The sequence below is a fragment of the Nannobrachium achirus genome (assembly GCF_963921795.1).
Source record: "Nannobrachium achirus genome assembly, chromosome: 10".
In the NCBI taxonomy this organism is placed as follows: domain Eukaryota; kingdom Metazoa; phylum Chordata; class Actinopteri; order Myctophiformes; family Myctophidae; genus Nannobrachium; species Nannobrachium achirus.
In genome coordinates this window covers 55,760,461-55,774,871 of record NC_137819.1, presented here as the reverse complement: position 1 = coordinate 55,774,871, position 14,411 = coordinate 55,760,461, and the positions used below count along the sequence as shown (strand labels likewise).

The following is a 14,411-nucleotide window of genomic DNA, read 5'->3' as shown; positions in this document are numbered from 1 at the left end:
GTGGTGGTGACGGTTGAGCAAAAGTCGTACCTCCCGTGGGGAGCCTGGCTGGATGTAGGTATTGATGACATCCTTGGCCCTTCTCTGCAGGCTGAAGTTGTTGGACGAATTCCTGTACTGCTCACAGGCCTGATGGAACTGCAGGTTCTCCTCGCTGAACTCAGAGCGCAGGAATGCTCCGAACACTGACACACCCGCTGGGGGGGTGGAGAGGGGAGAGCATAAGTGGGGAGTTCCCAAGCGCATGATGTGTGTGTAATTAGGCTACGCGAAGGGAGGACACACAGCCCCCGAGGGCTAATAAGCACAGACAAATAACACTGTGTAGACACGTGTTTCACAACTGCTTTAGCAGTGGCATTAGAAATTGAGTGTACAAGTACATGTCATATTATATAACCAGTATATATGTAAACCAACATATATTTCTCTATAAAAGTTGTTCTTTGTCCGCTATCCTGTACGAATATTTTATGAGCCACTTTTGGATTCTGACACTCGTTGAGAAACTGCTGCTGTATGACGTCTATTCTGTCTAGTTACAAACTACTTCCTGCAGTTTTAAAACTGCCCCTTAAATATCTGTCACTTCTTGTTTTTGCAAGTGGGGGATTGGGACATTTACTTTGGGTAAACAGAGAGAGAGGGAGGGAGGGGGGTGTAGAAGGCCCAAGATTGCATGCAGACACCATGGTTACAACATCTAGTTCACATCTGATTACTGTACACTAGAGAGGATGGGGACTCTGGGGAAAAATCACTGCACATGCAAATGTTAAGTAATTCATATGTAGATATCTAGTTTTGTTAAATCACAAATGAACACATTGATGTCATACACACAATCAATTCCTGAGCCTTAATGAATATACATTCTCTAAGCCCAGCTGAGCAGGTCACATTAATTTTAGGCCTAGAATTATTGAATGCTTTAACCAGTGAAAAATAGCAGATCTAAAAGCTAGTAGAGCTTGTAGATCTGCTATTTTTTGAAAAAGTCGTAAAAATGTGTTCAAATCTTTGAATATATGTATTTTCAAAGCGGAACGTTTGTAACTCAAATTTTGCTTTTGGGTGGTCCCTGGAACTAAATATGTTGAATGGGGGTCCGTGGCCAAATACATATCATTTTGGGGGTCCTTCACATGAAAAGGTTTGAGAACCACTGACATAGTAGTCTCTCAAGAACAGACTAACTGAGCTCCAGTTATGTGAAAAGGACCTTTTCTTTGACGATGGCCAGCCAGATTGCTGACATAGAAACATAGGTTTTTCAAAAAACCTTAGAAGGATTCAAAAGACACTTATAGAATCGGGTCAAAATTCTAATTTTCAAAAATAGCAGATCTACAAGCGCGCAGCGCGGCACTCGGTGCCGCGCTGTGAGCTTGTATATCTGCTATTTTTCAATAGTTAAAGCATAAAATAATGATACACAATAATGTGTACCCGTTCTAAATGGGTTAAGAGCAGAATAACCATATACTGTAACATACAGTTAACATGTAGTCAAAAATAAAGATTTATGTCTCTGACTATTTCTGTGCTGGTAATTAGACTGAGGAATTTCCATTTCCATTTCCTATAGGACAGCACTTTAGGACAGCATCAGGAAATAGAGAACGTATGTTTCCCATACATGGAGCACTCTGTTTTTAGAGTCAAGCTTTTATGTCTTTTTGTAAACATTGTGTCTATTAAAAATGTTCTAATTTTAGAGGCAGCGAGACAGGAATAGTCAGACCATAAAAGAGTCAGTGTTTACGATAAGTTCTATTTATAGTATTGGCGGAGGTCAGAACTGTCAAGCTTTTAGCTTTTACTGCATAGCACACAGACAGACACCAATGACGTCTGCTGAATAGGTCCGTCATGCTGACATCACAGCAGAAACATGTGAGACTGAAAAAGAGCTAAACTCACTCCGACTTGCCAGGAGGGAGTTGAGTGATTCGGCCCAGGTCTCCAGCTCTTCCCGGCTGATCTTGCCTTTACCATGTCCAACCTGACTCCACTGGCGCATAAATCGCAGACGAGATCTCCTCTCTTTTGCACTGTGGAGTGAGATAAGATAAATGTTATGTAATCTGATTCCTTTTTGTGTCCACATATCAATGCAACAGGTTATCCACTTTTATATATTTTATTAAAAGGAGTTAATTGCGAACCTAATTGCGAACCTCTGATATTGCAATCTATAGTGACTTGCTAAGATGAAATAGTTATTTCTTTGGTCAATTATTGTAGTTGGAGTTGTTCTGTTCATGATAATTACCTGTCTTTCTGTTCTGCATTGGATAAATTTGAGTTTGACGAATGTGGACTCTGAAACAAAAAGGAAAAAGAAATGACTTTATGGAACACCACTCCCCTCCTGTTGGCTCTTAAAAACCCAGTAAAGCCATAATTCCCATAACGTAAGTACTGTACATTTTGCACAATACTTCCCATCGCAAAGAACACTTATTATAGGCAGGTTTAACGGGTGCACCGTACACACCAAAGAAATGAGGTGAACTTCACAACAACACGCCTTTACAGTACCTGCCCAAACAGGCTCTTGAGGTGCAGTTTGGCCGATGACAGCTTGGCTTTAGCGTTGTCCCTTTTCCTGAAGGAAAAGGGACTGGCAGGGGAGGAGGGTGAGGGTGGAGGGTGGTCTTCCCTATCCATGCTCTCGGTGCTGCCTTTGGACGCGGGGGCCAACTGGCCATCACTGTAGGCCCGCTGAGGCTCACTGATGACACCCACATCCAGGTGGTTGTCATCCCGCTTGCTGTAGTGCTCCGTGAAGTTCTCCACGCTGGCACTGAGCTCCCGGGTCAGCGGTACCTTCAGCGGGCTCGGCCCCGTTTCCAGGATGGCAGGACTCTGAGGACGGGCGGGCGACCTGGCGTTAGCTGCCTCGTCCCCCTCTAGATGGGGGGTATAGGTGCCCGACTCCCTATTCCTGTTACATGCTGGGTTATTCAGTGCCACCTTCCTCCATGGGAGAAAGTCCAGGTCCAGTAAGGACCCTTCGGAGCTGAATCTTCGCATGGTAGCTACCCCCACAGAGTGCCAAGTGAGAGGGGCTTGAGGGGACCCGACACCCGAGGACTGAAAGGGAAAGAGGAAAGAGAATGATGGAGAGCTGCCTGCAATCAATGCAATATAACCTGAGTCAGATCAATGGGGGTGGGACGGGGAGGTGAAGTTTGACAACTAGAAGAAGGGGGGGGGGGGGGGGGGGTAATGGTAACATAATGTAGGCTACTCCTTCCAATCATTGGATTTTACATTTCCTATTATGTTTGTTTATTCTGTGACGATTACAATTGCATTGTCACATTTTAGTGTATATCAACAAACCATGCTCTATATCTATGAGAACAGGGACGAAACAATCATACAACTAGTAAGAACATAATATAAATCTCATATGGAGAAAGGCCGCCATAGTGTTATTATGATCGGATTAGGAGAAAACTATAATTATATATTTAAATAAATAGATTAATACAAAACGAAAACTATAGAAAACTATAATTATATATTTAAATAAATAGATTAATACAAAACGAAATGATTACCTCCACCCCTCTGTGATCACTTGGCCAAGTTCACATTAAGTCCGACGGGTCCATGAAGAACTTCAAGTCCATGGACGTCTTCTAGGTTTAGAACCGAGAAACCGAGGGTGATTTCGCGTGATTACAATCTCAAATCCAACTTGAGGGCGCTCCACATGCAGTCCACACTCCACCTATTTCCAAGTTTGTGCTTAGAACAAGCTCATCGGGACGCAATATAATCTATGATCCAACATAAACGCATATTAATAAGCTCTCGGATGTTAGCGTTGCGTCAGGACAGTTTCTTGTTTCACACACTAGTGTTGCGTTTTGAATGAGGCACAAGCACAACATACACACACACTCACACACTCCTCCCTGTTGCTTGCCACACCTACGACTCACTCCGTCTCAACTTGCCTATGTCGTCAAAAGGAAGGCAGGGTGTCTGACGCCTGACACACACACACACACACACACACACACACACACACACACACACACACACACACACACACACACAGACACACACACACACACACACACACACACACACACACACACACACACACTGTACTACTACTGAGTGGTGTAAGAGCCTGCCTCTATACATTGCAGTATTTATACTAGTTTTAAGTAAAATATTTACGGTACTTTTTCCACCACTGCACTGCAATACTGGGTATGCTACTGTATATGGTGGTTATTCATTCGCTTAATTTTAGGCGTGTCCTCCAGACCTCCACAGTGCTCCACTCCTGGAAAAAAGCGCTCCAATTAAGTTCCAACCTATTTTAAAACTCCATTGGGAAATATTGTGGAGCCATAGCCGTTTTATACAGTCTATGGTTTTATATGAAGAGAGAACTTCCAAAAGCTCAGCTCAGCTGCTTCAAATTATGTAAAATTAAAATTATGTAGAATGTCAACAGGTATTATTTTTCAACGTTACACACTTTCGTGTATCATCGTTACACATTACTATAACTGGGGGTCCCTAGCTAAATGATGGAACCAAGTGGACCCTTATGGGTGTAACTAGAGTGTAGAAAATGTGGTTCCATTTGTACACTCTCAAGAGTTAAAATAACATTGATTTTACAATATAAATTGGGGTCTCAGAGACAGAAATGACATTTGGGTCCAGCCTAAAGTATGTCAAACTGGGCCCCAGTTTGACTTTTTAATTTCAAGGACCCCCAGTTACTGGGTCTGGGGGTCCTTGAAATTAAAAAGGTTGGGGAATCACTAGCCCTGAATACAGGACTCTCATATGAGAGTCCTGTATTCAGGGCTAGGGAATCACTGCTAGAGCCGTAAACATCTTCTCTTATGGGGGTCCCAAGCCAAGGCCAAGAGTATCTTTTCCTTGGCATGAAAAGTGAGAGTTTACTTTGAGAACCACTGAGATAAACGACCGTAAAAGCGCTCAGGCATTTGATATGGACGTGCCGAGACTCCGTCACACAACATGGGTCCTCTAGAGGCGACCAGCGGCGTCGCACTTTTATGGAAAATAAATCTTTAGCTTGCAAGCTAACGTGTGAAACTACACATCGTTAGACAGTTGATACACGAATAATTTATTACGAGAAATCAAACTGCGTTGATGATAGACATAGCAGGCAACAAGAAACACGACAGTCTGAGTGTTTTACACTGGACCGGCTAAAACAGCCGTCTTCTCCTTCGGGAGATTAACCTTAGCTGGTTAGCTGTGCTACCTAGCCAGCCTCCTGCTAATTGGGATTAGCCAGCGTTAGCCATCCGGGCTAACAACAATAACAACCAACCATCTAGCAATAATAAACCTCAGTTCAGGTGAGATCAACTGTTGCCTTGATTATTGCTATATTTATTGTGGTAGATTGTTGAATGATATTTGTCACCCTTTCCTCTGCGATTTCTTTTGTTTATTTTGATACGTGATACTTTTTGTTGTAGAGTGAGTGGAACAGATTGCATGGTTTCCTGTCGAATCCTGCGGTAACGTTGATGGATATTTAATTTAAGTAAAAACACATAATAAATTGCACTTTTCTTTTAAAGACGACACTGCATAAACATGGCGGAGCCTGGTACCATGATTGAGGTCACTGTCAAGACATTGGATTCTCAAAGTAGGACCTACAAAGTCAGAGGCGAGGTAATGGTCTCTCATACTCTACACACAAGTGATCCTCAGCCCTTTAAATTTCAAGGACCCTCCAATTTGATATGCATTTTTAGGCCAGCCAAGGACCTGGACTTTTGTATTTTATTTTAATTTAATGTGACTGTGACTATGTGGGACACCTATCTTAGATACGATTTGGTGGTCTGTGATTTGGTTCAAAATTCCTTTTGCTATCTATATTTATAATATATATATCTATTTAGAGATACAGTATCACTATCAGTAAATTCTCTAGTTGTCGTTTTCACATTACATTTGCACATGAATGAATGAAACTTTATTTGTATAGCACCCTTCATACAAAAATGCAGCCCAGAGTGCTTCACACAACAACATATAAAAACAGAACAGCAATAATTACAATACAGCAAAACAAAAGCAAATAAAACGTTAACACAGAAAATAATAACAATAGAATAGCAACAAGCAAAGACAGTTAGGCTAGGGTAGGATTATCTAAAAGCAATAGAAAAGAGATAAGTCTTAAATTGAGACGTAAAGCTGTCCACCGAGGTAGACTGCCTTAGATATAATGGGAGGCGGTTCCAGGCCGTCTGCCCATGGAAACAAAAAGCAGCTTCACCGTATTTTCTAGTTTTCATTTCTATGCTAGGAATTTCAAGTAGGTCAGCAGTAGCGGACATAAGGGGACGGACAGGAACATATCTATTCAGACAGTCATCCAGATAAGAAGGTGCCAAGCCATTAAGGGCTTTGGTGCCAAGCCATTAAGGGCTTTAAAAACAAGCAAAATAATTTTAAAATCTATTCTAAAGGCAACCGGAAGTCAGTGTAGCGAAGCCAAAACTGGACTGATATGCTCCCTCATCTTAGTTCTTGTTAATACTCTGGCAGCTGCATTCTGGACGACTTGTAGTCTGTCTGTAGTTTTTTTTAGGCAAGCCAGAGAAAAGTGCTTTGCAATAATCGAGTCTAGAAAAGACAAAGGCATGAATTAATGTTTTTGCGTCATCCAGTGACAGAAAAGCTCTAATTCGGGCGATATTCCTAAGATGGAAAAAAGCAGTGAAATCTGTTCTAAATTCGACCCATTCTATCCATTTGGAGTAGTTGTATTTATTGCGACCGTCAGGGAGCAGTTTACTATGAAAACCTCCACCGGCCGTCCGTCCGTCCGTCCGTCGGTCACACGTCACACCTTTGCCCTGCTCATATCTCCGCATCAGTATGACATCACACCACATGTGTACACAAACCTTTGTGTACGTTGCTGTGGCAACAGTCTGTTGTTGCTGGTTTGTTAGTGTACGTTAGCAACCACCTTAGCAACCATGGTTTTACCCTAGCAATCAACTGTTTACCCTAGCAATCAACTGTTTACCATAGCAACCATGTTTTTTTACCCTAGCAACCAACTGTTTACCATAGCAACCAGATACGCAGAGCAGGGATCTCCATATATGGACATAAACAGGTGACATCACACTGATGTCAGATACTCAGAGCAGGGATTTCTCCATAATATATGGGCATAAAAGGGATTCTGTTAGGGATCTCCATATATGGGCATAAAAGGGATTCTGTTAGGGATCTCCATATATGGGCATAAAAGGGATTCTGTTAGGGATCTCCATATATGGGCATAAAAGGGATTCTGTTAGGGATCTCCATATATGGGCATAAAAGGGATTCTGTTAGGGATCTCCATATATGGGCATAAAAGGGATTCTGTTAGGGATCTCCATATATGGGCATAATTCTGTTAGCTGTTAGTGATCTCCATATATGGGCATAAAAGGGATGCTGTTAGGGATCTCCATATATGGGCATAAAAGGGATTCTGTTAGGGATCTCCATATATGGGCATGAAAGGGATTCTGTTAGGGATCTCCATATATGGGCATAAAAGGGATTGTATCCCAGATGATGCCCTGTTAGGAGATCCACACTAACAGAATCCATATATGGTCCTACTGACAGCTGCTATAAGCCAACCCTGGCGATAAGGTCTGAGTCGAATAAATGCTTCTTTCCTGGCAAGAATTGCCCCTTTATACTGTAGGGCTCGTTTGTGTATTGTATGACATCACGCCACATCATCGGCTGAGGACTGTGTGATGTCATCATATCTCCATATATGGAGACATAAGTTGCTCATGCCCAAATATGGGCTGGTGAGGTCAGAGTTAGTGTGATGCGTAGGTTATCTCCATATATGGAGATTCAACTTCAATGAGTAACCATGGCAAACTGTCAACTGCCCGTATGTCTTGATAATTGGTAAAACAAACTTTTGGCCTATTTGTGGAGATAAGCGACCAACGGTCGCTTATCTCCCGATTAGGGAGTCTTACTGGTATGAAGATAACTATTGTCAACTCATTTAGCTGGCAACTGCTTTAAACCCCTCAAAATGTGGCAGCCCCACGCTGAGAACCACTGCTTTACACAGAAAAATCCTCAGTGTCAATTTTTCCTGGAAATGGAACCAAAATTACCTGTAGCCTATGTTTCAATTTGGTTCCATTCCATATGTACATTTTCTACAAATGAAGAAAACCTCATAATCTCTTTCCTTGTGACATTCATGTATTTGACAGTTTGTGACGTTGCTGCCCGACTGTATTTGAGCGACTTTTATGCGTTTCGCCCTCAGCTAACTGTAAAATAGTTCAAGGAACACATTGCCACATCTGTTGAGATCCCAGTGGAGAAGCAGAGGCTCATCTACCAGGGCAGAGTATTGCAAGATGAGAAGACATTGACTGAGTACAGTGAGTAAAACAAGTGTATTTTCTACCAGTAAGACTCCCTAATCGGAGATAAGCGACCGTCAGGTCGCATACACAAACCTTAAAAGGCAGTCGTAGCCAATCAGGAGGGAATATGGGAAATGGGACAGATCCATGTTGATGACATGACTTTAGAGATACTGTGTACCGCTTTGTGTGATTTTAGGCCAAAATCTGTAGGAGCAGTGTCCAAAAACATCTTTTACAAAAATTGACCTGATGGTGGCGCTAGAAGAGGGCCTTGTGAGAAATGAGGGGTGGAGGTTGTGATTTGCCATCCAAGGAGTTATAGGATTTATAAAATCAAACAGGATCTCTTGGTGATGGATGGAACATGAATATTAGCCAGGGAAGCAGGTTATTCTAAGATTGGTCATCTGAATGTTTTAATTAGAATTGTGTTTATGCTTTGGAAATGGTCGCACTCGCCACGATTCAGCAGTAATCAGGTTATACGTGATTTGTAGCCAGTGGGCTTAGGCTAAAAGATGCAGAAAAAAGATGCAAAAACATAATTTTGATGGTCCTTTTAATTTGTCTGTCAGATGTGGATGGGAAAGTAATTCACCTGGTGGAGCGAGCACCGCCCCAGACCCCCATGACTGGCTCTGGAAGTGGAGGGGCGTCTACTGGGGGGGCGGAGGGTGGACCCAGCACCAGCCACGCAGCCACTGCCCCCCCAGGAGGACCGCACGACCGCAATGGCAACAGCTATGTAATGCTTGGTACCTTCAACCTCCCTGTCAACATTATGGATCCTTCGGAGATACAGGTAGCGCACAAGATCGCCATTTTGATTGATTACTTTCTCGTACAACAATGTTCCTTGGGACAAAAATGAAAAATGCATATTTGTATCCTGTGTGTTGAGCATGGTGTCATTTCTGTTGGGACTTCTGTGCAATTTGTGTTGTGACTAAGCATAAAAGAGACAATTTAGACAATTTGAACAATTCTGTCAGAAGATGTCCAACTAGTTAGACAGGATGTAGTTGGTAGCCACTAATTATACATCTACTTACTTATTGTCGCTGTGCATGTCCTGCACACATTTGTAAACATGAAAAATGGGTGAAACCATCATGATCATTGTTGTGTTTGTAGACTGACGGGAAGTTTTAAAACTTTCTGTAATCATATGGATTAATATCTCTGCTCCACCTCTGTGAAAATTACACAGCAGATTACCTACTGTTTTTTTGGCCAGCGCAGGGGTCTGGTAAATCTTTTATCCTGCCCTTTCATACTTTGTTCAGCAAAATAATCTCATCCAAATAGAGCTATTGTATGAGAGATGTTAAGGTTAGTACCAATAATGTCTGCCAAAACGTTAAAAAAATAAAATTAATTTTCCGACCTACGGTTCAAGAGTTATAAGCCGAAACATAAAGTGAGCTGTTATAGCGCCACCATGAGGCCAAATGATGTAATTATTTTTTTGATTCATTCTTTACATTATTATGAATGTCCTCTCCAAGTTTTGAAACTGTAGCCCCTATGGTTTGTGAGAGAAAAATATTTGAAAAGGAGATTTTTCGATTCCCATTATAAGTCAATGGGGAAAATTAATTCACTAATAAATTAATATCAATTAAACGATACAACCTTTCTCTTAGCAAAATGATAGCACACGATTCCCGATGAAGCCGGTCGATTTGACATATGGCGCGAGTGTGTGGCGCAAGTTTCCCTAGAACTATAGTGTGTTGCCCTGTTGGGCAACCACACTAACTAGAAAATGTGCAATTTGGGAAATTGCGAGTGTGGTTGCCTGGCGCCCCCTATGGGTCGAAATGGAAATGCTTTTGGGGATTTGTTGAGTATACCACCCCCGACTAGTGGTTAAAATGTGGTGTTGACTGGATGTTTCGTTCCGGATTTATGGCTATTTTTTGCGAAACGGGCCCCTCCCGCTAACTTTGGAAGCCTGTTACGGACGAACGGTATGGACTATCGAAATATCGCTTGAATATGTTCATCGCATGGGTCCAGAGATCATGTGTACTGATTTTTGTGACATTTGGAGAAAATATGTAGGAAAAGGACCAAAAAGTGTGTTTTGAAGAAAATTCAAAATGGCGGAAAATCTATCCTGACGCAAATGGGCGGGGCCTATATGGGGAGATGCGTCATGACCCAAGGAATCCAGGGAAAAAGGAATTTTAATTTTCCGACCTACGGTTAGAGAGTTATAGGCCGAAACGTAAAGTGGGCTGTTATAGCGCCACCATCTGGCCGATTGATGTAATTATTTTTCAGTTAATCCTTAGAAGCACTAGGAATCTCCTCTCCAAATTGTGAAACTGTAGCCCTTAAGACTTTTGAGAGAAAAATACTTGAACTCGGCTCCCATTATAAGTCAATGGGAAAATTAATTCACTAATAAATTAATATCAATTAAACGATGGAAGAAGGTTTCTATGTTCCATTCAAGTTGTTTTCCACAAATTATTTTCACCATTTAAAAATATTTGTTGTTTTATACTTTATACTTTTATATTCTTTATATATTTCTATTAGCTTTTTATGATTTTATTCTGTTAGCTAATTATGATTTATTTGTTTTTTTATTATTTTGAATTCTCTTCCTGTTCTACACTCCACTTCCTCTGTCCTCTACATTCTACACCCTCATCCTCTATGTCCTGTGTTCTTGGGTCACTCTCCCTTGTCCTTTGCTTGCCTCTTTGACTCCTCTGGTAGCCAACAGGGCCTGGTTGCTGGTGGCAACCTTTACAGTTGTCACTTCAACCGCAGAGATTTTGGTCTCCTGGGACGACAGGAGAGCACCTTCACACTCCCGGGTGAGTGGCTGTCTACCATAGAACCTAATAAACGCTGTTAAGTTAAATGCACCGTAGCCACCACTGGACGTCGAAGGTCATACAGCACGCCCAGACGCCGTAGGTTGCAGCATTCCCACCTTTCCTTATCTGTTAGCACTGTGTGCCTTTCTCAGGTTTGAGACCAGTGTTGACTGACACAGGGAGACAGACACACGCACTGGGACAGACAGACAGGTTTGCCATTTTTCCACACACAAAGAGGTCATTTACCCTATTGCAGACAGTGATTGTTTATTGTCAGGTAGGATGGATGATAAGCCTGAAATAGAGAATGAGGAATTGTGTGCGTGCGTGTGTCTGTATGTGTACTGAACTTCATTGGATCTCTTTTTTCCTTTGCCACTTGACCTTCATATCATCCACCTTCTTAATTCATCCTCCCACTATTCTTCTGTCGTCTGTCCAGGTCGCTGCCCCTCTCTCTCCCGCCGCTCTGCACGTCCCAGAAAGAAGCACTCTGCAGCCAGAGCCCCGTAGCGGCCAGAGAAACCGCCGCTTACGATGCAGACACTGAAGGCTGCAGTGCTGAGAGGTTAACACAGGAGCAGGGCAGGAAGCCGTGCTCCGCGGGAGGCGTACAGGTCGATCGCAAAGCCACGTTAGAGGCAGAGAGGGACGGGAACGCGAGAGGGTGGTCGTGGACCCTGGGGGAGAGTCATTACACAGCACACTGGGTCAAACAGAAGCAGGAATACAGGAGCACCCGGCCCTGGTGATAGTTAATGAAGTCCCCCAGGGATGGGTCCTGAGCACCCTCTGCTACACCCTTGGCTGCGTGGCTGCACAGCGCCAACTCCGTGATTAAGTTGGTTGAAAACGTGACAATGACGGGCCTGATCACCGCCACCGCCAACACACGCGGCGAACAAACTCTCTTTCACTGCCGAAAAGACCAAGGACCCCATCTCTGTCATCGGATCTGCTTTGTTGAGAAGTCAGCCGCTTCAAATTCCTCTGCTTCCACATCACAGAGGACCTCACCTGGGACAAGCATGTGTGGGTGACTTCTGCCTGAAGAAGTTTGGCGTAAGGCCCAAGATTTCTACAGAGGCACCACAGAGACCGTGCAGAGGGTATGGGACAACCCATTAGTGGATGTGAGCTCCCCTCCAAGTAAAGCATGTAGCATGTAGTCATGGACTGTTTCAGCTGCTTACATAGTCACACACATTCAAAGGAGGCAGGCAGTGTATACACAATTACACACACAAGCTAAAAATAATCACATACGCACATTTATTATGGCAGGACCAACACACACACAGCACCTTACACATGGCACACATTATCATATTATTTAAACACATCCCAGTGATCCCACACACACAGGCACCTGACACTTTATATTTATAACTGCACACATACTGTATATAACAATAATAATAATAATGTGTAACAATAGGCAGCAGGAAGAGGTTGATGGAAGGAGTAGCGTGCTGTCGATGCACAAACATCAATCCCATACAGGCAAAAACTACAGCCGGACAATGGCCTGGGGCTTTTATTCAAAACAAACTGAAACAAACTTGTTGTCACAAATCAATATTAGAGCTACTGACTGACTCTGAAGGCCATTCCCTGAGTAGGCTGGGCCTACTCAGGTTACTGAATTGAACAAATCACTGTTGGCAAACCTAAGAAAAAAAAATAGTTACCTACTCCTCCCGCGAGGGAAATTCAGTATTTGCAGCCCAACCCAGCTGCTTCGCAGCCCACAAGGAGCGCGTGAGCAATTAGGGGTTAAGTTGCTCAGGGACACACATCGACATTGCTATCCTGGCCGGGAATCGAACCAGGGACAACCAGGGGAACTGGTTCCCCAGGCAGGCTCCCTAACCATTCAGCTATGGCCGCCCCTAAGAACCAAAACCTACACATTTGACTCCTGGTATAGAGTATAAATCAAATGGTGGATGCATTGGAATAAAAAGGAGGGCTGCAGTAGTTTTAAAAGTGGAACAAGCCATACAGACGTTATGCCTAGCTCAGTCCCCTCCTGCAGAGAGTCATTAGCTGTCCTTGCTTGCAGACAAGCCGAGTCAGCAAACTAGCGACAGTGCAGTGGGGGTGTATAATGGAGGGCTTGAGGAGAAATGATGGGAATGTAGAAGTGAATGGCCATCAGGCTGTTAATGACACTGGCTTGAGTTGAAAAGGCCTTTATCTGCCATATACATGTACATGAACCATTTACGCAATGGAAGGAAAGGCCAGGGCTTTGCAAACATTTCCTGTAGACATGAGTTTACATTGCAGGCCATTCTTCTGTTATTACTACTGCATTTTTGTGTTTATAGTATGTTTACATATTTTATATACCTAATAAAAGCATTGTACTGTAACTAGAAGTTTGCGCAAAAGTCTAGAGTTCAGTTCCTCACCGCCATGTTGCGGCAGTGTGGTGTGTGTAATGGCCAAATATGTGTTTTTTTTTTGAGAAAAAATAGTTTTTTGAGAAAAAAATAGTAGTTTTTTGAGAAAAGAATAGTAGTTTTTTGAGAAAAAAAGATTTTTGAGACAACAAATTTTGAGACAAAAACATTTTTGAGAAAAAAAGGATTTTTGAGAAAAAGAAAATTGAGAAAAAAAAAATTTTTGAGAAAAAAAAAATTTATTTATTTTTTTTTTTTTTTAGAAATGTATTTTTTTTTTTAGATTTTTTTTTTTTCTGGCTACGCCCCCCTCGGTTGAAATTGGATCCGCTGGTCCCATAGCTGGGAATACGAGCCAATGGACGGCGGTCACCGGTCACCATGGCAACGGGGGGCCAATGATAGAGTTAGGGCGGTATTCTGTGAGTTCTACCGACCTACTACGGATCCTACGGATCCTACATCTGATCTACATCTGATCTAGCTATGAGTTGAGGTGGATGTGAAGTGGGCGTGAATGGGCTTGGAAGTGGGATGCGGCAATAGGAGGAATGCAAGTATAGATACAGACAACTTTTGAATCGTGTGTGTTGTTGTTGCACTCTTCTGTTTAGGTTTGTCTCTGTTATTACTCAGATAAATAATACTTTTTCACTGATTGCTTCCGAAACATAGTTATGCAGATAACCATCACCCTCCAAAACATTGGC

The 14,411-nt window shown here is 42.6% G+C and overlaps 1 protein-coding gene across 3 annotated transcripts; it reads left to right on the top strand.

Annotated features, from left to right (window-relative positions):
- The first annotated feature begins 5,045 nt into the window (after nt 1-5,045).
- On the top strand, nt 5,046-13,663 carry LOC308292464 (uncharacterized protein). 3 transcript variants are annotated; one of them, XR_013962402.1, is made up of 6 exons: nt 5,046-5,375; nt 5,604-5,700; nt 8,348-8,465; nt 9,029-11,287; nt 11,443-11,503; nt 11,736-13,663. XR_013962402.1 is itself a non-coding variant. In XM_080734799.1 (6 exons), exons 4-6 carry the CDS (start codon nt 9,082-9,084, stop codon nt 12,043-12,045), a joined length of 585 nt encoding a protein of 194 aa, XP_080590925.1. In that variant the 5' UTR covers nt 5,046-5,375; nt 5,604-5,700; nt 8,348-8,465; nt 9,029-9,081; the 3' UTR covers nt 12,046-13,663. The 3 variants fall into 3 exon arrangements, 2 of the variants coding, with proteins under 2 accessions (XP_080590925.1, XP_080590926.1); XM_080734799.1 differs by lacking the exon at nt 11,443-11,503 and having other exon boundaries at nt 9,029-9,255; nt 11,187-11,287; XM_080734800.1 differs by lacking the exons at nt 5,604-5,700; nt 11,443-11,503 and having other exon boundaries at nt 9,029-9,255; nt 11,187-11,287.
- Nucleotides 13,664-14,411: the final 748 nt, after the last annotated feature.